The sequence below is a fragment of the Thermobia domestica genome, chromosome 7 (assembly GCF_964235325.1).
Source record: "Thermobia domestica chromosome 7, izTheDome1.hap1.1, whole genome shotgun sequence".
In the NCBI taxonomy this organism is placed as follows: domain Eukaryota; kingdom Metazoa; phylum Arthropoda; class Insecta; order Zygentoma; family Lepismatidae; genus Thermobia; species Thermobia domestica.
The window spans coordinates 110,497,896-110,523,550 of record NC_137460.1 but is presented as its reverse complement, the minus strand read 5'-3'; the positions used below and the strand labels follow the sequence as shown (position 1 = coordinate 110,523,550).

The following is a 25,655-nucleotide window of genomic DNA, read 5'->3' as shown; positions in this document are numbered from 1 at the left end:
CCCCGGAGATTTGATCATTGTCCACTCGGACTGAATTTGTCATTTGGAACCAACACTTTAATACGAAGCAAAATATTTCTTTAAAATAGACGAAAAATTCGAAAGTTATAAACATGTTAATAATTTTGCCTTTTCTCATAAGGGGGGCGTATTAGCCTACACTGAAGAGCCCCACCAGATTTGATGATTGACCACTTGGACTGAAATTCTCATTTGAAACCACAACTTTTAATATGAAGCCAAAAATTAAACTTTTACATCAATTTAAACTGACTGGGTTCCGGTTCCCCCCACTATTGTTTAGTTTAGTTAAGTGGTAATTTGTGACAGCTTCACATCATCAAAAGAATGTTTCACTTCAACTCCCCTCCCCCAGGAGTTCGTGCTGGATCCACCACTGGAATCAATAGACACTCTTCCTATTCTTTTTGTCACCCTTGATTGTGTAGGGGCTCCCTCGTACAAATAAAGAAGCGGTAATATTACAATCAAGGGGCGCTATATATTAGGTATTTTTTTAGTTACCTACCCCTAACCGCACAGGGCCATCTTTCGTAGAATAAAAAATATTACGTGATATTCCAATCATGAAAGGGGAGAGGATGCTGTAAATATATTTCTTATTCATTTTGTCTGTCCTGCTTATCAAAAATTACTTTCTGTTGGAAGGGTACTGAAATGAGAGGGGCAAAATAAAAAGTCGTACCCCCTCCTACATGGTTGCTTAAATAAGTACTAAAGAAAGCATTTTAAACTAAGATATTTAAGATTTAAACTAGGAAACTAAGATATCCTTACATTATGTAAGGATGGCATATTCAGGATGATTATTATTATTATTATTATTATTATTTGAATGTTTTTGGAGCACCGAAATTTTGTGAGACGAACAATGATATGTAGAGGTTTAAGATGGGTGGTCATAGAGGAGGAAAAACCAGGATTTTTCTCTGTCTGACTCTCTAACGTAAAGATTATGTGCTGAAGGTAAGAAGCATCATCATTCTACAATAGGTTGCTTTTACGTAGAATATCAATTACTTGAGTTCTCCTCCTTCGGTCTACTTACCTTATGTAGTAAATTCAAAACAATTTCAATTCAATACAAATACATTGTAAAACTTTTCCGTAATTAAACATCTAGGGAAAATTAAACATTTAATAGGGACATCTGTTATCAAAATATCCAAACACGTAGATAGAAGAGTATCTAGTGAGAAATATTGTAAAACTTTATAAAATTCTCCAAATTAGAATTAACATTTACTGGGAAAAATTCGTTATGCGCCAGCGAGCATATGGTGAATAGTGAGCACAGGGGAAATAATTACGAAACTGTTTGCAAACAAAATTAGGGACGCTAATGCAAGTGCGACAACGGCATTTTTTCTTTTTTTGGTATCGTCATGAGTTTTACACATACGTTACAATTTAATTCTTTCCCACATAAAAAAATAAATAAAATAACCGTAGTGTAGAGATAAAAATGACAACGGCACTTCCATAGGATCGAACCCGCTACCTTCAGCATACAGACTCATTGCTTTAACTAACTGAGCTATTTGTTTTTTTACGTGAACTGAGCCTGTTCCGGTAAAGACGATATTTCATTACGATCGTCCTACCAATTCGTCCTTTTCCATAGATAATTTCCACTATTTGCTCTATCTTTATGTTAATACTTAGCATATATTCATATATTTGGAGTTTGCAGATAATGCATATAATAAGACATACTAGAAATATTCGTTAAAAGTTTAGTTTGTAGATTTAATCCACATTTCTCTCAATGACATAGATGTCGCTGCTTCGTGTTGAAATGCAGAATTCCCTCGTGTTCTTGAAAATTTCCCACTTTAGCAGAGTTGGTAATTCTCGAGATTTCTGTCGATTTAATGTTTTTTGCTTCTAATTTCTTTATTTTAAGCTAATATCTAACACAAATATTAAAAACGGGTTTGTTATTAACTTGTCCTGCTGGGGAAACCTTCCGAAATTTCGAACATATAAAGAAAACGGAGATATTTTCAAAAAACTTCAAAATAAAGAGACGCGTCATTTATTTTGCTCATGGTAGTACATCACATATTATGATACGAGACTATTTTACATAGTATATTACAATAAATGGACTGCTTGGATGCCAAGAACTAGTACAGGTACCTTTCACTTCTATAGATAGGTATTTTTTAAAAGGAGTTTTTTTAAACACTAAATAAAACAATTTTGGTTCCCAACATAAAAGAAATATGGATTGTTCATGAAATATTGAACTTCAACTTTCACTCTTGGAAAATTTAAATTTTGAGTTAGATCACTTGGCATCAAAGCAATTCACTGTGAGATAAATACACTTCTCACTTTATTCTTTTGGTTGCAACGCTATTTTCTTTTTTTTTTTTTCTTTCCATGACAATTCCAGATTGTTTTGTTTTGTGCTCGGAATATATTTTATATTCACCTAATAAAATTAAGGATTCAATTTGTAATCAGTTTTAAATTTACAGAAACTATTAATATAAGTTCATAATCAAATTGAGGTAATTGTTTAATGCATTTTGAAGGCTTCATAATCGCAGCATTTATGTACTACGAAACTATGAACGTAAAGTGGACTCGACCTACAAGGTTCGCTGTGTAGTCCCGGGTCCGCTGTGTCCGCCAGAAATTTAAAGACCCATATCTCGGAAACCGTAAGTCATAGAAAGATCATATTGATATTGATCAATACTTAAGAGAATGGTAAATATTCTGGTATCAAATAGTAACCGGTGGCCATTGATTAACTGTCTAGTGGCCAACTGGCCACCGTTCCCCAGATATTGGCCAAAAAGTTCGAATTTCTAGATATTTAAGCAGCCATATCTCGAGAACTGTGAGTCATAGAGAGATGATATTATGCTAATTTTTGCGAGAAAGAGAAGGTGAAGATAAAAAGATTTACTTTTACATCTAGGAACAATAACAGTTATCCTTCCCGCTCTATATCTCCATTCTCCTTAAGTTCGTTCTGGCAATGCTCTTGGAGCATTCTCAACTGGTTTGTAATGTAAAAGCTACAAAAAAATTACCTGGTAGAATAGTTTGAACCGAGTCATTTGTTCGGAAACGGTTGGGTAAATGGAAAACTCGGTGAACACGTATCCCATCATTTTCAAGGGAACACATTTTTGGGGTAAAAAAGTTTTCCCCAGGTCCCCGCAGGGTCCCAGACGGGGTCCAACTCAAGGCGCTCCTGGTTCGATACCAGCTTGCGCCGTGTGAACTTTGTGGTGGACAAACACCGTGCTCGTGGGTTTTCTCGGGGTACTCCCGTTTCCTCCCACTTTCTAAATTCCACCATTTCACTCATCTCTCATCATCACCGTCTCCTTTAGCCTAACCGGCATAACCGTGGGACGTAAAACTGAAAGATTTCATTTAATTTTTTCAAAAGATTCAAATGGCAAGGGAGGTTAAGTAGCACATCGTTTGAAAGCTGTTGTAAAATGGAGGAAAATGGAGCAAGTCTCGACTCTCTACGACAACCCTGTGCAAAATGGCGGAGGGTCAAAATGTAAACAAAAACTTAATTGAAAAGTCCACGGACACCCCTAAAAATCGAAAATGGTGAGACAAATGTAAAAACAGGAAAGGACGTGTCGCATTACGAGGTCGAGCTAAAGAGAATTTCACAGCGAATATCAAGCTCAAGCTCAAATTAGTGAGAATTTTAACTAGTGTGATCCTGGAGATTAGCGAACGCGAGCTCCATTGAGGATAGAGAGCATGAACCTGAGTGAGTCACGGTTGCAAAATTACCATTTTTACTTCTTTCTTTCCAGGGACGTACGCAGAGGGTGGTCCTGGGGGTCCTGAGCCCCCCCGAAATTTTCGACTTTTATGTAAATTTAGCTTAATTTTAGGGGCAAGTTTAAGAATTTTAATGTAAAATACCCTTATATTGAGTTTGGACCCCTTCCGAAATAAATTCCTGCGTACACTACTGTTTCTTTCTATCTTTTTTTCCTACTCGAATGAGTAAGATTTATGAACAGCAGAAGTGCTTGCTAATAAGACCTTAATTAGCACACGCTTCAATTATCCATAGGAACTGTTTAGATATCTAATGCAACTTACGTTCACATTTTAACAATTCAGGTTATAATTAAAACCTTGAATACTGAGCAGATGAGCACGTAGAATTTTTTGTTGGGGTGTATTTCTAATACGCAATTAATTCTTCGTAAACAAATACAACTGTATAGTATCTGAAGCGGCTTGAGTTGGATTGAATGAAAACGTGAACATATATTCGAACTGCGCAATGTATTGTTAATTATCATGAACTGGAACAATTGAAAAAAAATGGAAGCGTGACTGATGAGCATCAAACATCAAAATTTCACAAGGCATGGTCAAAGCTCACACCTCAAAAAACAGAAAAAAAGATTCTCATCAACTAACCGTTGTCTTGTCCAAGTCAGTTTCTTCTTGCCATAACTTGTGGAATTTCCTGCAAGTTAATCAGAATGTTGAAAATTTCCTACATTTTAAATTTATTTATTATGTACTGATAAATCAGAACATTGTGACTACCTACCTACTATCGATATAAACCCGACCAAGTAATGTCTGATGAATCCCGATACCTTCTTCATCATGACGATGGGAGGGTGCGAATCCGTCGTGTTCCAAGGGAACAGCTCCTTGACACCTGTACTGCGGGGCGGAGACATGCTGGCGGCGGCATAATTATGCTCCGGGGAACATTCACGTGAGCACCCATGTCTAGTGGAGCTCGATCAAGGCACCATGACGGCCGAAGCGTATCGCACACTGCTTGCAGACTACGTACACCCCTTTATGACGACTATGTTTCCCAACAGTAGTGGTATTTTTCGAAAAGATAATGCACCTATCACAAGGCCAGGATTGTGATGGAGTGGTTCGAGGAACACAGGGGCAAGTGATGTTCTGGCCGCCCAACTCGCCGGATCTGAACCCAATCGAACACAAATGTGATGTGATTGAACGTGACGTCAGAGCGCATCACCCCCTCCCCAGAATTTACGGGAATTAGGTGACCTGTGTGTACGCATGTGGTGCCAACTCTCTCCAGTGATCTTTCAAGGATCATTGCGTCCATGCCAAGACGCGTTCGCCATTGTTATCCGTGCCAAAGGTGGACACACTGACAATTAGGTATGTAGTCATAATATTCCTGCTTATGTATGCGTATATTTTGTCTCGACTTGAATTTCGAGACGTCTCGTCTCGAATTCGAGTCGAGTCGAGACAGAAACTGTCGAGTCGAGACTCGAGTCGAGACAGAAACATATTTTCGAGTCGAGACACGAGTCGAGACAACATTTTCTCGAGACGAGTCGAGACAGGCTTAAATCTCGATTCGACTCGACTCGTGCGCATCCCTAGAAGAAAGATGGTATTTTATAGCGATAAGCGGTTTTCTGCAGACGATTGAGCGTCTCAAAAGAACATACCACCAAAAACAGCAAGTGGTTGGAGGAACGTACTTCTACTTCCGGTTTCAATTCTGAATTCCGTAGAGCAAAAACTGTAGGAGGTATCAAGATGAGTTTTTCAAAACTATTCAGCTTCCCAAGAATAGGTTCCATCTTCGTTAACGCACTATTCAACCCGAACTTTGTTCAAATTAACTATTTCCGGTTTCAGAGTTTATCGCCATAGAACAGAAATGATAATACTGTTTATAGTGACAAGCGGTTTTCTGCAATCGATTCAGAGTGTCAAGAGTATACCATCACAATCCGGAACACTCTACCCAAACCGGAAGTAGTTGGTATTTATAACTACTTACTGTTTCAATACTGATTTCCGTAGAGCAAAAACAGTAAGAGATACCGAGATAAGTTTTTGCAATCGATTCAGCTTCCGAAGACTAGGTTCTGTCTCCTCCATTAACTCTGTATTCAAACTGGGAGTAGTTTAAATTAAGTGCCATAATACCTAGGTATAACGCATTTACTAAGATTTCACATTGTCTGCTTCACTTAGCTCGTCCGGTGACTGATTGAAGCAGCAGGTGTAATGTAAACAGACACTCGGACCGCTTATCTGTTTATGCTACAATTAGTACAGAGACAAAAATTGCCATACAGAGTTAATAACCACAAGCTCTGTAAAGTACCCTAGTACGTAGTACCATATGTAAGAAGTGGGCGCTCATTCATAATGTGGTCGGTGAAAATGTGGCAAGAGTTCAAGAAATTTTTACCCGTGCAAGCCTGAAATCGAAACGCCAAGCAGCTTCTCAAAGTGGATTATCAAGGTATGCAATACGTGTGGTTTTGCATGAAGAACTGAATATTCATTCATGGAAACCCTGTTACGCAAAATTGTTGACATTCGAGGACTGGCCGAAGTATGTAATTCCGGGAATCAAAGCTGGCTTGGCATGAAGATTGGTCACAAAGTTTTTAAAACATCTCGTGAAGTCACGAAGCCGTATTCCATGAGCGAGTTTTTTCTTTCTTTCTTTTCTTTTTCTTTTTTCTTTTTTGTCAATCTCCATAGCTGCTATTACTGGACATCATGTGATAATGATCACCAGTTGAATGTTGAAAGAATACAAACTCGTCCCAAAGTGATCGTGCGGTGACAAATTACGGCGACAAGATTTGTTGGCCCATATCTTTTGCACGATAGTATGAATTCCGACTGTTACCTTAAGATGTTTCAAGATTACGTGTGACCTACAGTACAGTCCAGGTCTTTGATGACTCATTTTCATATAAGCACGGGTAAAAGTGAAGGGGAACGCGAGGGGACGCCGTTCCCCACCTCGAAAAAGTATGTACGGCATCCGTCCAGTTTCTAAAAAATTACAATGGGCAAAGATTGGCAGGGGGAACGGCGTGACGTCATGCCGCTACCTATTCCCTCCACCTTTTCAGATCCACTTTTACCCCTGCATATAAGATGTCGCTCAACCATTTTGCAGTGACTGCGGTTGGACCAGAAATTTCCTGGACATTGGCTTTGACGGCGTGGACCTTACGAATGGACACCAAGAAGTCCAGATAGGTTATCACTCCGTGTGATTTTTTTTCATTTGAGGCTTCATTAAAAAGGAGGTGTACAAGTCCAAATCTCGCACATTGGAGGCAGGGGCGGATTCAGGACCGACTTGTGGGGGGGGGGGCAGTGCGTTGTCATACTGATACTTTTAAGGACTCCAAACTTTGGGATGGGTTTTATTTATATATATATAATAAGAAAGTTTCCTCTTCTAAGGGGGGGCGGTAGCCCCGATCGCTCCCCCTGGATCCGCCCCTGATTAGAGGAATTGGAGGCACGAATCCAAGAAGTTATTGCCAACATCCCATGAATTTCTTCAGAAAACTATTAATTATCTTCCATCTGTTTGAGGAAGCTAATTAACAGCACAAGTTCCTGTCTTGATATTTAACATATTCTCTTTGTTTTCCTATATAGCGGAGAACAAGTATATGTCATTCAACTAAATAAGAATTTATAAGTTTTTTAATACCTAGTTATTTTTGACTCACTTTGTAACTTATTATTTTCATATAATATTTGTGTGGTGCATTTATTCCATTGTCTCCAAGTGGTACCTTGAACTATCAATCTTCATCTTCAGGGATATACAATCTATCTCATATTGTTGACTATTGTGTCCAGTTTTGTGAGTTCTAAAAAGTTTTCGTATAGCACTTTGCAGTCATTAAGAAATATAATACAGCAAATGTAATGCAATTTTGCATTTTTAAAAACAGTTGTAGAACAAAGATAGGATATTTAAGTTCAGAACACAGGAAATATTCCGATAATGAATTTTATAGTAAGAAATGTTTAAATTTTTATGTCGTCAAATGTAATGATGTTTTTCTCAGCTGAAAACAATCCAAGGAAATTCCTAAGCAGAAAACTCTTACAATCCTCTTTCACAATAATTTATATTTCAAGTTTGTAATAATTTTAGTATTACTTTTTCTTATAAATTATTTATTAATTACTAGCGATTTCTATTTCTATCTTAATTATTCAAGACACGTGAAAAAGGTACAGATTAGAGTTTCCCACAAGACGAGATTTCAAGTTGTTTCGTTTCTTTTCGTGGAAATTCTGCCTAGGTCTCGTAAAAACAATACGAGGTAACAAAAAGAATAAAATAAAGATATTCAGTGTTTCCAAAACCATCTGAAGAACAGTAGCAGTATCAGTAAAGTACTCTTTCGGTATATTGATAGGTTGTTTTCTTAGTATTGTAGAATTAGTGATGGAAATTTTATTATGTATGAAATATGAAAAAAGAAATCAGTGTATATGCTTTCATAAAATCTTATCTGAAAGGAACTCACATTACCAGTTCAATGTTGGTTCAGTCTGCTTCGTTTTTAGATCGATTGCTTAAATGATTGCACAAACATGTTTCGTCTCGTGAGCAACCCTCACGAATTTTATACTGAATATCTCATAAAATATGTTTTTCACTTCTTTCAGCGAGTCGGCAAAACTGATTTACTAGTATTTAATTTTGAAAGGCGAAGTTTGGACGTGACAGTTCTTAGTACTGAGGGTGATGTGTTCGTTGTAAAGTCAACTGCAGGTGATCCTCACCTTGGAGAGGAAGATATAGACTGCACAGTGGTGGGATATTTTGTTGAAGAATTCAAGACAAAGTTCAAGAAACACTTAAATGGAAACAGTCGTGCAGTACAGCGCCTACATTCTGCCTGGCAACATGCGAAACGAACCCTTTCTGTTGAAGGAATAGTGAGAATTAGAATTGATTCTTTGATTGAAGCCATTGATTTCCATACTGCTATTACTCGTTCACACTTCGAACATCTAAATGAAGATATATTTAATCGTATTCTTGAGACTGTGGAGGAAGCACTTACTCGAGCAAATATGAAACCAGGCGATATTAATGGCATTGTTCTTTTTGGTGAATCAACTCGTATTCCGAAGATTCAGCAGTTACTGATGGAATTCTTCGGTGGTAAAGAGTTGACTAAATCTATCAACCCTGACGAAGTAGTAACTTACGGTGCTGCTTTAGTAGCAGCTAGTAAACCTGTCACTGTAAAATACATTGATAATACTAGCGGATATGGACCAAAGGGTCTTAAGGATGTAATAGTCGTTCAAGAAACTGTGTTCCCATTAGGGATTCAAACAAGAGGTGGAGTAATGAAAGAAGTCATAAAGAGAAGTACAAGAATTCCAGTAAAAGCTCACAGATTTCTTAGCACATGTACCGATAATCAGCATTGTGTAGCAGTTAAAATCTACGAGGGCAATAATGAGTTAACGCGATATAATAAATTACTTGGTACTTTAGAATTAAAGGGCATTCCTCCTGCACCCAGAGGGATTCCCGATATTGACGTTGTCTTTGAAATTGACATCGATGGTGTATTAAATGTGACAGTTATTGATAAATCATCAGGTAAGAAAAGTATGATTACCTCAAAAGTTGCATTAACAGACAAAATGTAGTATCTATTGATTGCATTAGTAAAAGAATACATTAGATTAGTTACATGTCATGTTATTGTGAATCAATTTCATGTTATTGAGGAAATTAGCGTGCTATCTTGGAAATACGAGGTAGGCTTCAAAGTGCAGGTGCCAAGAGTCGTTGTTACGAAACTTGAGTTTGTTAAACTTAAAAAAGGAAGGAGGAGGAGTCAAAATGCATTTTCTCCAATGATTTTACGGTGATCGCAGCCTCATGATCCGCTCCATATTTGCAGTCATAGATCAACCACATTAGAACAACGCATTCTCGAAATTCCATATTTGAATGTACTGTAATACGTAACAAGCACGCGAACATACTGCTGGGAATGCAAGGAATACTTACAGGATGTGACTCGTTGAGATCACGAGTACTAATAGAATTTTCAGTATACAAGGTGGCCGAAAAGTGTGAAAATAACTAAAATTGAAGCTGTTAAAATATGAACCCAAAGCTAGCAGTGGAAACTCTGAAGGGAAGTCACTTCGTTAAAAATCAAGATCCTTCTGCTAGAAGTTAAGGGAAGAAACACACCCAACTTTCCAATTCTTGTGTATACTATGCGAATCCTTCTTCCCAGCTCGCAGCGATAGAATTACAGTTTTCACCAATGTGACTTCTCTCAAGAGCCGCCTCCTCAGTGGATATGGTATTGGAAGAGGAAAAGAAAAACATGGGAGGACATATGAGGAGCTCGGCCATCTTGAATATTAACATAAATATGGTTCGGATCCAAGTGCCCAAAAGGGAACTATAAAACGTAATACAATTTTCTGATAACACGTGCTCTCAAAATACATCAGTGTATTTGCTGTATTAATAAATAAATAGCTAAAAACCAAAAATATCAAGTTGAAGTATATTTTCCTAATTTCATTATGTTTAAAAAAGGGGAAAACTAGTCCCATTGGTGTAGTTGTGAGAGTCGCTGTCATAAAATATATCAATAGTGCACATATTAGTTCCTAAGTGAAGTCTTGACCCGATTACGGTAGATCCCATAGTTGGAGCTATAAACTTTTAAAATTCTTTTTTCATGTTTTCTGCGAACTATAACTCCGAAAGGAAGCATTTGTGTACCCAGATTGGTCTATATTTGGTTTCAGGTATTCCCTCTTGCTCCCAAACGTTGTCGGTGTTGTTTTCAGACATCCTCTATATATTGAAAATGTTTGTAAATGATAGTACAATAGGTCAAAATGTCTTTCCAAAGATTGGTTTGTTGTAATAAATGAAACGTTACGTAGAATTGTGAATTTGTAAACAGAAAATTTCCATATTTATGTTTCACTTGACTATTTTATTACGTGTGAAAAAAAAAATGTGTAGCTCTGTAGACACCTTTCAGTTTTAATGCAACCTTCTTCAACTTCAGTAGTGTTAAACTATGATTGCGCTTACTGAGATACTATGGAAAATGTTAGTTGAAGGTAAATAATAGAATAATCGTGATATGGATCCAATTTATTTGGTCTATTACTCACCATTATTTTTGTAATTGTCTTTGTTCTTTAGCGTATTTTTGAATTATTCTTTTTTCTTTAAAGTAAACTGGAATTTTAATGTTTTAATTTTACTGATCTCATCAAATCTATTTAGATGTATCCCTTACTGCCCGAAAATTAAATTTTGTTTGTGTAATTCTTGATATTCATAAATCAAATTCAAGTAATATTAGAATTATACATAATGCAAATCCCTTTTGAAAAAGCAAGGGACATTTAAATACATTTGAATGGTGCATGGAGTCAACACCATTACTGATCATGTTAATTGACGTTAATAGCAAAATTTATTAAATATAATTTTGCTTTGTAATGATAGCTTTGTTTTCTTTGTTTTATAATTTTTTTGTTTGTTTTCAACTGTTGGCCTCCGTAAGTGATAAATCTTTTACATTTATTGTTTTGTTCGAAATTAAGTAGCACAATTTCATAGTACAAGCACGATAACATTTTGGAAATGTTATTGAATATGTACCTTTCAAGTCATATGTGTATAAAATGTACCTTTCAAGTTAATTATTAGTGTTCACGCTGTAACATTTTTTCGTGTTTAAATGGATTCTTAAGGTGTCATTTTGAAATGTTTTGTGATTAAATAAATAACTGGGCTTAAGACATATATAATTTATTTCCTGTTAAAACCTAGTATATGCACCGATAAACTTTTACAAGAAGACAAGTTACATAAGATAAAATACCCGGTAATTATGTTCCTTGTTTACATAATACTCGAAACACATTCCTCAATTTATTGGCTTAGCTATTCCGAAGTTTTCTCTCATTTCATTTACAAGAAGGGTTTACTATTATTATAATTTTGAAAGTTGAAGTTGTATTATCATTTCTCTCGATAAAAATGACAGTTGTGAATTTATCGTAATGGTCGAAAAATAACTTATTCAGAACTCTAATGATAATGGGATGACATTGTGCTTATTGTTTGTTCCAGTCGAATTCTAGAAGTTTAATATGAGGCGGAAGGTTTTTGTATTTTGAGCTACAATCCTGATAAAGCAGTACCTTATAAATAAGCCGTTCAACGATGAGTGAGGTTAAATGAAGTAATTTCTGCTTGTTGATGTTATTACTCGTGCTTGAGTTCGCTCTTGACTAGTGATTAACATAAGTGTCTACCATACCGGCGGTTTCTGCTGGGAGCTCATGTGGTTGATATTCTATTTTAAGCATAAGCTACAGATCCACGTCTCATATAGCCTCAGTGATGAAGGAACGTTGAACTCCAAATCAACCAACTATTTTTTATTTGCTTCGATATTCAATCGAAAGCAGATTACATGGGTATGTGTTAAGTGTAATACACAAATTCATGCGTGACCAACTCAAAATTTCTTCGAAGCGACCTTGTGAGTTCTTTCTGATTGAGAGTGACACGTTTTTGTGTCACATGATTGTAGTGACGCTTGAGCAAAATTAAACTATAATTACATTAACATTCTGCAATTTTGTTCCACTTTTAATTAAAGATATTTCGTAAGACATGATAATGTGTGAAGTGGATCAAGAACTTGCGGACGGCTGTAAGTATAAAATTTGTTTTCGGTTCACAGCCCCTAACTTTAACTTTTACTAGAGTTTAAGTCTCCTTTTAGGCTCAAAGGCAAATGGAGCGGGATTTAATGCTAACGCGCAAAACTTTTTATTCAAAATTTTTGGCTCTAGTGCGCCGAAAGGTATGGATTGCATAAGGTACTTCGTTTCCACATTACCCTTTAACGTTTTGTGGTCGATTGAATAATAACTGCCTTTAAATCTCATTATAAATCTATTTACATTAATAATTCAACCATACTGCATAGAGATGTTTTTCGATATGTCCTGTGGTTCAGAAAATAGCCACTACACGTCTACACTGTTTTGTTAACAGATGGTAATGCCTGCTTTCAAAGTAACTGTTCTGGTGGTTACAAATGTAACCAGAATGCGTTTGAGGGTATGAGGATGTAAAGATTAACAGCTTCTTAATCAACCACCATGAGTGGTTTCTTAATCCACCACAAAATGTTAAAGGGTTAGGTATGATGAAAATCACCACTTAGGGTTTTATTGGAGACTAAGTAAGTACCATATCGAGAATTCAATTCAAGACAATGCGCACAGAAAGGATCGCCACTTTACCGTGAAGGAGCATACGCATTATTAAGTTTAAAATATGTCAAATAAACCGACCAGCCTAGAATACCTACAGTATGTACGTTTTAAAAATACTTGATTTGATTTGAGTTTGAGTTTAACGTATCTTTCAGCAGTGAGGCTGTATGAGATGGAACCTACTGATTAATGTGAAATCCGAACCATATGATCTACCGCCGTGAATCGAAACCAGGTCTCCCACACCAAAAGCGCATACGCTAACCGCTTAGCCACGAAGGAGCTAGTTTTATAAATACTGGTCCTTTGAGTCACACATAAGCCTTCATTGTCATGCAATATGAAGATATTATGTTTGTTGACTATTGCTGAGTGAATGCAGACACGTTTGCTGTACATTTCGTAGAGTTCAACACAGTAACGATGCATATTGATGGTCTCGCCTTAAAAAAAAAGACGTAATGGACTATTCCTACCATAGACCACAGTTTTCACACATTTTGAGGGCTTCGGAAACCGTCATCGTCATGGGCATTGATCACGATTCAACCACTGTCCTGGCCATTTAAGACTCTGATACCAGATCTTTTTCATCAGAAGTGATAATTGGATGGGAAGCCTTCCCCATTACTCCATACACTCAGAGAGCCTACAGGGATCTTTGCTACCTGAAAACAGTAATAAGGGAGCAGAACATTCTTAGGAATTTATCTATTTTAACAGTGCAAATAAATGCAAGAGCACGACCATTAAAGACTGGGCTATGTCCTAAGAACTAACGTTTTTAGCCAATACTGAACGTCCTTTGAAGTGTGAATTTTCTTATATAAGAATGTGCATCAGCGGGAAGATGCAGTCTTCAGAATAATCATCCGATCTTGTTATTAACGTCACGAGGTAGAGCGGAATGTGTGAGATAAGTGTTTTCGATATGCAAACGTATCAGAATCACATATCCTTGAATATTACGGGACGACTTCCGGCAATTGTCCAAAATACGTTTTATGGGATAGACTTACTTTTGTTGTCCTGTTTCCAATTCGTTTCCTAGTAAGGGTGTACTCCAGTGCAACTTCTGCAAACGTAGTAATATCGACTGCTGCATAAAGAGAGGTTCTCCGAATGCCGACGCGTCTCAGCATCCCAGATGTGTTGTAGCCGATGGCATCTCACAAGAGCACCTTTATAGTGAAGGAAATTATAGCTTTCTCCATATCAGAATCAGAAAATCTACGATTAGCAATAGCACGATTTCTTTTCAGTTTGTTTGTTCTTGTTTTCTCTTTTCCTTTATTATACAGCAGACTAGTTTAGAGCTCCGAATAATCAGAGAGAAAAAGAATAAGGTGAACACCATACACGAATGTGCAAACGGTATATAAACAGATAAACCAAACGTGATGAACACTTGGGTCGTTATAAAATGAGTAAATGGTAAATTATTCTAGTCAGACTCTCAAAGGTCTATAGTATGCTTAAAAATATATTTTATAAGTGAGAGTTTAAAGTAGTATGTGAAACTTGAGTACGTCCAAGGAGTAACATTAAGTAGCACAACATATTCTAAAATATGCAATGTAATACAAGCTGATGTTAAAGACTTTAAAAGGCATAAGCATAATCTATGGTGTGAAAAAGGATTAAAACTATTTTATTACTTTTCTTGGGAAACGAATTAATACAATGTGTGTCGATGAGTATTTAAAAGAAAATATGTTATCAAAAGTTACCTCTATTTGCAAGATAAGCGATAACTATTTATAACAAAAGTAACACTAAAAGCCGAATGTGCCTCTTTTGATCAACTGGTTAAAGCGTTCTTTCTGTGCGTATAGTCCCGGTCCGATTCCAAGTTAGAACTAATATATTTTCATCCTGGTAAAAGTATAGGTCTACGCTTAATATAATATCGTTGCTAAAACGAATCCTTAAACAAACCAAACTTAAAGGATCAACCAGTAAATTGAGAAATACATTAGAAGATATCGAAGATATGTTATTAATCATATTCATTGAATGATGTACTCTTTCGGAACGGAGAATCTTCTAATGGGATAAGGAAGGGACCTACTTAAAATCGCATTCAGGATTAATAAATTTTAAAAGTTTATGTAGGGAAATTCGTTCGATGAATTGGAAAATATTAAATATTTAGTTGGCAGCGAAAAGAGAGCAGTGTCTATCTCTGTTAATCTATGATGAACCATCGTAAATTCCTGTGATATTTTCCGTCGAAAAAAAAAAAACTGCGTTGCTGCATTTGAAAAAAGTGCCATGAGCAGGAACTGGCGACTTCCCTGGAGAAACAAAAGACGTGCCTTTTCTTCATTTACATTATCAAGAAGTGTTCTTTTTTCAAGATGTGTTACGAAACAGCGTGAAGAATTCACATGTAGGGAGGTAAGAGAAAACACAACACGATTTTCTGCTCATATTGTATATGTAATTCATCTTCAACGAAAATGTATGTAATGTGAGGCGATTTATCGAGGCACAGCGACGAGATCTGCTTCTAATATTACTCAATGATTTTGACTTCCATTGCAGCCCTTCAACTCTGGGTACAGTCTTAATTAAAATGTTTTTGTGTATATTACACACGTTGTATAAACTCCTCTTGCTTTCTTACTAATTTCGACTAATTTTCTTAACTCGTAAAATTTCAATGATATATTTCGGGTCAATACCTCCTTTGTGAGCACCCTTGAGTTCGACTCGAGATTGTTTCGCTGATTAAGTAATTAATTACAGTGTAATCCTATATGAGCGGAACTTATTGATTAAAATTATATACAACACACACAGATTTTCATCCTATAATTTGGGATACCCACCGGGAGTACAACCCTCACCACTTTGCTTTCTGATGTAATCATTGGTTTACAGTGTTTTTTAATTTTGTCCTTATGCAACATTAGGGGTAAAAACGGAATCTACTTTTCTGTGTACTCTTCTGACCGAGTCTGGGAAGATGCACAATGAACACGAAAATCACCTCGTACAGAAAAGGCCCATTCCCATAATTCCTAGGTAGTATCTTGACCTCTAACAGAGTTCTATCACAGGACTACGTCACCAAACTTGATGCAAACTTGATAATCGTCCGAATCATAATTCTCTAGAGTATCTTTGCATTTTCTATTAATTTTCCATCCCATAAATTATTCCATAATTATGCAGTTACACACGTAACTTAAGAGTTAATGAAACAATTTCTTCTCTTTCACTCTTCTTTCAAAAGGTTAAGCCTTGTCTTTTCAGCCACAGCTTCCTATTTTGAGCAGTCCTTTCATCTCCTTGTAGGAAGTAATCCCATCTCATTGGTCATATTTTTAAGGTACGATGTTCTCGGTCGTCCTCTCGTCATCTTCCCTAATATCTTGCCTTCGAAAATGTTTTGGAAGAAAGCAGCATGTCTAAGTAAATGACTAATGAGTTTTGCTTTTCGTATTTCTATTTGATTAGTTGTCTTTTCTCATTCATTTTTGCAGTGCCATCTTATTGCTCTTCTTTTTAGTACAACTAGTTCTTGTGGATTCTTCTCTAAAACCATATTTCCGCTGCTTCAAGACGGGGTTTCTCCTGTTCTGCTAACGTCCAGGTTCGGCATCCAAATGTGAAAACACTCCACACAAATGTTTTTATATATTTCTTAGCGTGGATGTTAATGTCTCGAGATAGAAGAAGGTTCTTGTTCTGAAAGGCATTCTTGGCCAGTGCTATTCTTCTCTTTATTTCACTAAGACATCTCTTGTTTTCTTCTATATTGCTATCGATATAGTAAAATTTGGCCACTTTCTCGTTTCTGTCTTCTATGTTTATGTCGGCTTTTCCTTCACCTCTCTTATATACAATCATTGATTGTTGTTAACTTCCAATCTACCATATCAAATGCTTTTCCTAAATCAATGAATGCTATATACGTTTTCCTATTTCCAGTTTTCTTTCCAAAATTTGACTCAGTGAGTGCCAGTATTGCATCCCTCGTTCCTTTTCCTGATCTGAAGTCAAGTTGGTCATTGTCTACATTACGATCTATTTTGTTTTTAATTCTCTCTTTGACTATCGCTAGTAGTATTTTTGACGCATATGATTGAAGGGCCAGCGTTCTATAATTTGTACAACATCTTCATTACCTTTCTTGGATAATGTGACCGTTCTACTTCTTTTGAAGTCCAGTGGAATAATGCTGTCTTCATAACATTTCGATATCATCTCAAAGAATTTTTAATGTAGTTACCGCTGTTTTGAAGCAGCTCCGCAGGGTTGTCATCTATTCCCGTTGCTTTACTTAGTTTTAATCTATTTAGTGCATGGGAGAATTTTTTGGTTAATGGTGGTCCTCTGTTGTTTTCATCAGTTAATTTCTCATCTTCAATATACTCATCTAAACTTTTAATTTCATCACCATTGTATAGGTCTTCAATATATTCTTTCCATCTATTACTTGCATCTCACTTTGCAAATGATGCCGCTTAAATTAACACGTGTCACCCACCAATAATGAACAGTGGTAGTTGTAGAGGGTGGGGTTAAGCATTGAAAAATAGATTCATACCTATTTTCTTTTGCATAATACACCGATCTTATACAACAGCATTTAATTTCTTTAAATATTAATCCTTTCTAGCATAAATTACGGTAACACGATATTATTGTCAAAAGGTGATGCAATAAAGTCTGCCGACAATCAATATTTTTCGACAGGAAACGAAATGCATGTACCTGCAGTGTGCAGAAATGGCTTACTTCCTTAGTAAAAAGGCGTTACTACTTTAGTTATAACTAAAGAAGTATATATAAATTGAGATTTCCAACAGTTACTAAAAGAGTATATTACTACGGAAGTAATTTACTAAAGTAGTCCAGACTAAAGAAGTAAGAGTTACTACAAGAGTATATAATTTATACTAGTTTGGTGCTCGCCACCCTAACAGGCCGGTAGCCAGCCCAAAATTTGGGGGGGGGGGCTGAAGTTACAGGGGGGCCCGATCCAACAATATTATAGTTCATCACCATATTATATTTCATTTGCAAGCCTACCGTGAAAATTTTAGAGGGGGCCAGGAAAAATTTAGGGGGGCCCGGCCCCCTAGACCCCCCTGGATACGGGCCTGCACCCTAAGAGTGCATTTTCTCGTGAAATTGAGTATCAAAGAATTTTTACAAAATGAACGATATTTTTCGGTACCAAGTCACATTAAAAGAGAACGCTGTTTTTACAATCGTTGGGAAAGAAAAGTTCATTGGAATGAAGGGATGCCAGACCCAATGCTTTTTATGGAATTGGGAAAGAATAATGACACATTTATAAACTTTTGTACGGAGGTTGGGATTCTAGAATGGAAAACGTGTGATAAATGTGATTATGAAATGAAGACCTTCTTCTACAGCTATGAATGGTAGAATGAAATTGTTCTGTTTCAAAACACGAAAGGAAGTACGAAACAGGAAATGGATCTATAAACGATCCCAAGAACTGGTAAAAGAAACGGACTTTCGCCAAGAGAGAGAATTAGGAAGTATAAGGTAAGTATAACTGTTGTAGCGTTCACTTAGGAAAAGTCGCGTAAATAATAATTGTTTTCCCATATGCCCTATATCTATTACAAATGACATGTTTATGCCGCCCAAGCACAAATGTTTTGGAGAACAATAAGAAGGAAATTAGTGAAAAAATATTGTTTTTCGGCAATCATTTCGAGAGGTGTGTTTAAACTTGGCCGGCACAATTCCTACTTGTATCACTCCAGTAATACTGTCGAAGGCTGCATGAATCTGCAGTAATTGCATACATATTAACTGGAATTTTTGGCTTTTTAAAACAGCAACTACTATCCGCTTCGATTACACCGAAGATCTTTCTAAGTGAGTCGTCATGTCATACAAAAGGTTTCCCCTCGCGGATCGAAACACTGTACTACCAACTACAACTCAAATTTTCACCCATAGTGGAATTCCATGTCTGGGTTGTGATAGAAGACTGATGTTCTCGAGAATTGTAAATACACCGCAATACTTCAAACACAAGTGAGAATATGATCTACTTTTATTTGTGAATTTTGTTTCAAAATTTCGTTAACTTTGAGGAGAATGCGCGACCAGAAAATGTTGATGCATTTAAATAATATTTAAGCATTATTTTATGTGGTTCTATTACACAAGGATTTGAGCTATTACATTCGAGAAGACACTAATTTAAAAATGTTAAAACTTATCGTAAAAATGTGCATTTTTCCATATTTCGGCAAACTTTAGAGTATATATGCGCCCGTAAGATGTAAACTGATTTTATTTCTTTTTGCACTCCTTTTTACTCTCCTCAATTCATAATTTTCCGTGGTATTACGATTTGAGAAAACATTTTGCAATTTTTTTGGCCCACCCTACTCTATAAACCCAGGGTCACAACCTGATTACTTTTCTGATTTTGCTCTGTAGAACTCCTCTAGTAGTTTTTCCATAGGAAGTTCAAATAGGGGTTATTTAGCTCCGAAATATTTTATCACCGGAAGATCTGTAGAGCTGTCTATTATTCTACTTATTAAGTCTTTTTTCGGAATAGTAATGTCAGCCGTCAATATGCAATATGAATTAAGTTAGATTAGTTTAATGGTTCTTTCAGCAGCAAGCCTGTGTAACATGCGGATCTATACCTTAACGTAGGATCCAAACCACATAAGCCTTCATCGGGAATCAAACCCTAGTCCCCTGTTTCCAAGGCGCGTCTGCTAACCATATAGCCACGAGGAAGCTCAACATGAATGGAGGACTGAAATTGTGTTGATTCCATTGTGGCCATTACACGTGGAACTGCATAGCGCTGTGCAGGATTATCTGATGTAAGTCATAATATCGCTGAACAAGGTCATGGGTATTGTCGATGCAATACTATGAGTGAATCGTTAATGTTCAATAAATGTATCATAAAGAATGCGAATCCACTTGATTAATCACTTAAGCCAAGCTTAATTTGGGAATGGTCACGAATATTCAGCAGCATTTATCTGTAACATATATTTTATTTTGGCCATCTCATTTTTATGACTTGTTAACGCTGTTCAAACTGCCGTTTCAGTTCAGAGCCAAATAACTTAATGTCTGGTAAATACGTATAGAGGAGAATATTTCCATATTAAAAAATCAGATTTTTCTGAGAATTTCAAAAATAACATAAACGTTTCTGATGCCCTGAACAATAACAAAAGAAGTACTCACCAATCACTTAACTTAAACCTGTCCGAACTCCATGTAATGGGACTGCACATGCCCGCTATACTTTTCATTTTGAGGCAAAAAATACAAGTACTGGTAATTGCTATGTTAACTAGTGTTTTGTCTTACCTGCCTGGTTGTGGTCGCTACAGTTAAACTGGAATGTCTGTGAGAACAGGTCAAACGTGGAGACCCCAAATAGCTTTATAGACACCTGTATATTTCGGAAATTTAAACAGAGGAAGAAAAATATACCAGATATCAAGTAGGAATGTTGTAAATGAATGGACAGTACAGTGGTCGTTTTTAGAAATTTAAGAATGACGATCAACTCGTTCAGGATACACCGCGTTCGAGACGTCCGGAAGTCATAGGTGACAAGACACTTCAGGTGGTTCTTGAGGCCGATAGTGGCCAGGCATGTGAAGCATTGGGAGAAACATTCAATTGCAGTGCAGAAACCAACACCTGCACTAGCTTGGGAAACAGTATTAAGGGTGATGATGTATCTGATATAAGTTGACCGCGGCCTAGTGAGCGAGACAACCTATTTGCTTGCTGTCACGGAAGAACCCATTTTTGGACGAAGTACTGACGTGCAAAGACATGTTGGTTCTTTATGATACTCCCAGGCGCGTCATCGTTAATTGGCACCACATGAACTCACACTCGAACATACAAAAAGTAGCACACCATTAACTGGAGGTTATTGTCCTGTGTTTGGTGGAGTCACGTCACAACACTGTATGTCGCATAATATCTCGAAGCGTTGGAAACAGGTTATTGCTGTTGATATAGTCTATTTCTGAGTTTGAACCACGTCCTCTTGTTCTTATCTTTCTCTATATAAATGGTCAGAAGACCCAGAACTATTTTGGTATACAAAATATGTTCAATAATAAACAAAGTAGTCATTCTGTACACGACTGAACTGACATAAATATCTCAAAAGCTAGGCTGTCATGCTACAAGAATCTTGTAACTGTCATAAAAAAATCTTGCAACCCTAGAATATTTCTCCATGTAAACAGTCTTGAAAGGGACATACAACAATTTTTCGTCTTGCAAGGAGTCAAACCATGTGCAACTTCCTGGGTCGGCTTGCTTGCTAGCTGCTATCGCCGTCCCACTGACATAAAGAAAAACAAGTATCGTCGCTTCCGAAACGACGGATTCTTTTGGACGGTGAGGGGAAGCGCGCCAAAATACACGTTTTTAATGAGGAGGTTCATTATTTGTTCACTAAAGTGCAGTGCTGCACTCAGTGGAGATTTCTTTCTTGCTTTCAGAAAGTTCTAATGTGTAAACAGTAAATAGAAAGATGGGGTTGCAAGATTTTTTAATGACAGGTGCAAGATTCTTGCAGCATGGCAACCTAGCTTTAGTATCCAAAACAAATCTTAGGCACGAAATCGTTCAATTTTAAGCGCAGAGTTAATGTCGATAAATTGTTCTTAAGATTTCATTGAATATAATGCTTATAGGGTAGGAAAATAACAAAACATGCTTAGACAAATTTCTTATTTGGTAAATGCTAGAAACAGTTCTTAATTCAGAATCAGAGAGTTTGTTCGACATATAATCCTAATGGCAAATGGTAAACATCCCAGTCTTGCGTCACGCTAATCCTAATAATAAACAATCACAATAGTTCACGCTACATGATTTAAATTTATTGTAACGATTTAAACGTTGAAAAGAATTTCAATTTAATTATTTCAAAATAGGATAAGGACTCAACCATATTTAGATTTTTAATATTAATATTTGAGTTATCATGTGTTTAGCCACCTAAAAACATTATTGCTGGTATGTGGTACATATATGGTTTACTCAGTACTAACCACTCATTTTATTCACGGATGCAGGACAAAAGTAATATTTAATGTATTCTTTGGGTTTGCACCTATTTTCATGTGCCGCTTTTTGATGATGCAGCGGGCCGAAGGCTCGAGCGGATCATAATTATATTAAGAAGATGAAGAAGTAATATGAATTTCGTCATTCTCGCTGAAAATAATATTTTTTTTTTTTTCATTTCAGTTAACCGAAGAGAAAGTCGTATTGGTTTTTGATTTTGGAGGTGGAACTTTAGATGTGTCAATCTTATCGATTAGAAATGGTAGTTTTGAAGTAAAAGCTACAGCAGGAAATACTCACTTGGGCGGTGAAGATTTAGACAATGAATTGGTTAATCATTTTGTTGAAGAAGTCAAAAGAAAATATCAAAGAGACTTAACTGGAAATAACCGTGCACTGCGTCGACTTCGTTCAGCCTGTGAACGAGCTAAGAGACACCTCTCTTCTTTCAAACAAGCAAACATTGAAATAGATTGTTTGTTTGACGGAGTTGACTTCCATAGTTCTATCACTCGCGCTCGTTTTGAAGATATTACTATCGATCTCTTTACGAGAACCTTGGTACCCCTTAAACAGGCTTTGACTGACTCTGGACTGACAAAGTCACAAGTTGATGATGTTGTTTTGGTTGGTGGCTCTACTCGTATTCCAAAGGTTCAGGAATTGGTTCAAACTTTCTTCGAAGGGAAGGATCTAAATAGATCCATCAATCCCGATGAAGCAGTAGCTTATGGAGCATCGGTTCAAGCGGCAGTTCTAGCAGGAGTCAAATCAGATGAGATTAAAGACCTGGTACTGCTTGATGTAACACCTCTTTCATTAGGATTTTGTGTTGGGGAGGATAACCGCATGAGTGTTGTAATTAAACGTAACACACCAATACCTACAAAGAAAACCCAATCATATACTACACTGCACGATAATCAAACTAACGTACGTATTCAAGTATATGAAGGAGAAAGAAAATTCACAAAGGATAATTATTTGCTGGGCACGTTTAAGCTGTGTGGCATTCCGCCAGCTCCAAAAGGTGTGCCTGAAATTGATCAGACGCTTGAAATTGACGAAAACGGAATTCTAACGGTAACTGCTGTTGAGAGATCAACAGGAAACAACAAACGTATTACAATCAGATATGACAAAGACCGTCTCTCCCAAGAAGAAGTCGAGCAGTTAGTCGCTGAAGCAGAGAAATACAGAGCAGATGACGTAAGAAGAAAAGAAACAATTATGGCTAAACATGATTTAGAGTCGTATTGTTTTAATATAAAGAAGGGTGTTAATGGTAAATTAAAGCATATAATTTCTGATACAAACAAGAAACTGGTGATTGAAGAATGCAATGCAGTTCTTCGTTGGCTTGAGCACAACCCATCTGCTACTAAAGAAGCCATGGAGAAGAAACGAAAAGAACTTGAATGTTTCTGCAATATAATCAACCTACATTTTTGAAGATAATTGCGACAAGTTTTGTAATAAAGGTTTTTATTTTATTCTAAAGTGTGAGTCTACTAATCCAATTTCTTTTTATCGGAGCACCTACATATAACGAGATTTTATTTAAGAATCAAATAAGTAATATAAATATGGTGTCAAGTGTGTCTCTTATTGACAAAGTGTGTGTTTTAAACAATTTAATGAAGTTTACGATACCATCAACTTAGTTGTAATATCTGTATGACAATTCCTTTGTTCAGAATTAGATACCAATGCACGGTTAGCAAAAACAAAGACACTATATTGGAATTCGTTTATTAGCTCAAGTAAATTAGATTCATTACTTTAATTGTAAGGCTTTATATATACACTTAATTAATTCCGGTTTTGATTGTTTTGAGTAATTATTTGTGTTTGGAGATATTTTGTAATTGAACTTCTTAATATCTTATTCCAATAAAAACTTAAATTTTCTCTAATTTCGAAGAATGTTCATGTTCCTAGAAAAAAGTACAGTATATCATAATTCTTTCTTCTAACTTTTAGGTATAGAAAACTAACTTTCATTGTATGTATAGAAAATTATAACTTTTAAGTATAGGAAACTACATTTCATTTTATGTATAGAAAATTATAACTTTTAGGTATATAAAGCTACCTTTCATTTTATGTATAGAAAATTATAACTTTTAGGTATATAAAGCTACCTTTCATTTTATATATAGAAAATTATAACTTTTAGGTATAGAAAAGTACCTTTCATTTTATATATAGAAAATTATAACTTTTAGGTATAGAAAACCAACTTTTATTTTATGTATGGAAAATTATAACTTTTAGGTAGCCTATAGAAAACTAACTTTCATTTTATGTATAAAAAATTATAACTTTTAGATAGCCAATAGAAAACTAACTTCCATTTTATGTATGGAAAATTATTACTTTTAGGTGTATAAAACTTTTTATTTTATGTATGGAAAATTCTAACTTTTAGGTATAGAAAACTACCTTTCATTTTATGTATAGACAATTATAACTTTTAGGTATAGAAAACTACCTTTCATTTTATGTATAGCAAATTATAATTTTTAGGTATAGAAAACTACCTTTCATTTTATGTATACAAAATTATAACTTTTAGGTTGCCTATAGAAAACTACCTTTCATTTTATTTATAGAAAATTATAACTTTTAGATAGCCTATAGAAAACTAACTTTCATTTTATGTATAAAAAATTATAACTTTTAGGTAGCCTATAGAAAACTAGCTTTAATTTTATGTATGGAAAATTATAACTTTTAGATATAGAAAACTACCTTTCATTTTATGTATAGAAAATTATAACTTTTAGGTATAGAAAACTTTCATTTTACACACAGAAAATTAGTTTTGTTCGTTTATATTTTTGTTATTTTCATTAAAAGACTTTTAGTCTTTTATTGATGGGAAATTAGAAGTTGAATTACGGTGTATTATTAATCTGTATACTACCGTTGTGTAAAAATAAAATGGGTATTTTATTTGTAGATTATGGATTTTTTGATCGACCCATTTTGAAGATGTAACTAATGCACGCGTCATATGTGAAGATTATTTTCTTTTCTAAAGGGAAGGTTGAAAACACCAAGGATGTTACAAAATAGAGGATCTGCCTATATGTATCTCCATCCTATTAAATTAATGAAGCCAAAAGACAACTGAGCATCGGCAACTCTGATTGGCTACTCTCGTTTTTAGCATTGTCTGATTGGCTACTTTCGTTTCCGCCATGATTGTTGGCTCAAAACATTGCGATGTTATTGGGCGGAGTGAGCAGAGTAGGGGGGGGGGAACTGTGCCATACGTTGTAATAAAGGCAGATCCTCTATTTTATAAGATCCTTGGAAAACACCTTACCAAAATGCAACTTGTCTGATTGGTACGGCGATGGCCCCCCCTTTTAGCCTGTAGTACAGTCTGCATTCGCCGCGGAATGCAGGCAAATAGCTTGTGTGTCTTCCCACAACAATAGTGATAA

The 25,655-nt window shown here is 35.9% G+C and overlaps 1 protein-coding gene across 2 annotated transcripts in view; it reads left to right on the top strand.

Moving 5' to 3' along the window:
- LOC145690337 (heat shock cognate 71 kDa protein-like) overlaps nt 1-24,154 on the top strand; it is a 237,180-nt gene extending 213,026 nt beyond the window's left edge. The window contains exon 4 of one of the 2 annotated variants that reach the window (XM_081765129.1): nt 22,384-24,154. In XM_081765129.1, the coding sequence (XP_081621255.1) occupies nt 22,384-23,652 (1,269 nt within the window). In that variant the 3' untranslated portion in view covers nt 23,653-24,154. Of the gene's footprint in view, nt 1-8,487; nt 10,979-22,383 lie in introns of those variants that run through there. The other variant, XM_081765130.1, reaches the window with a different exon arrangement.
- The last annotated feature ends 1,501 nt before the right edge of the window (nt 24,155-25,655 follow it).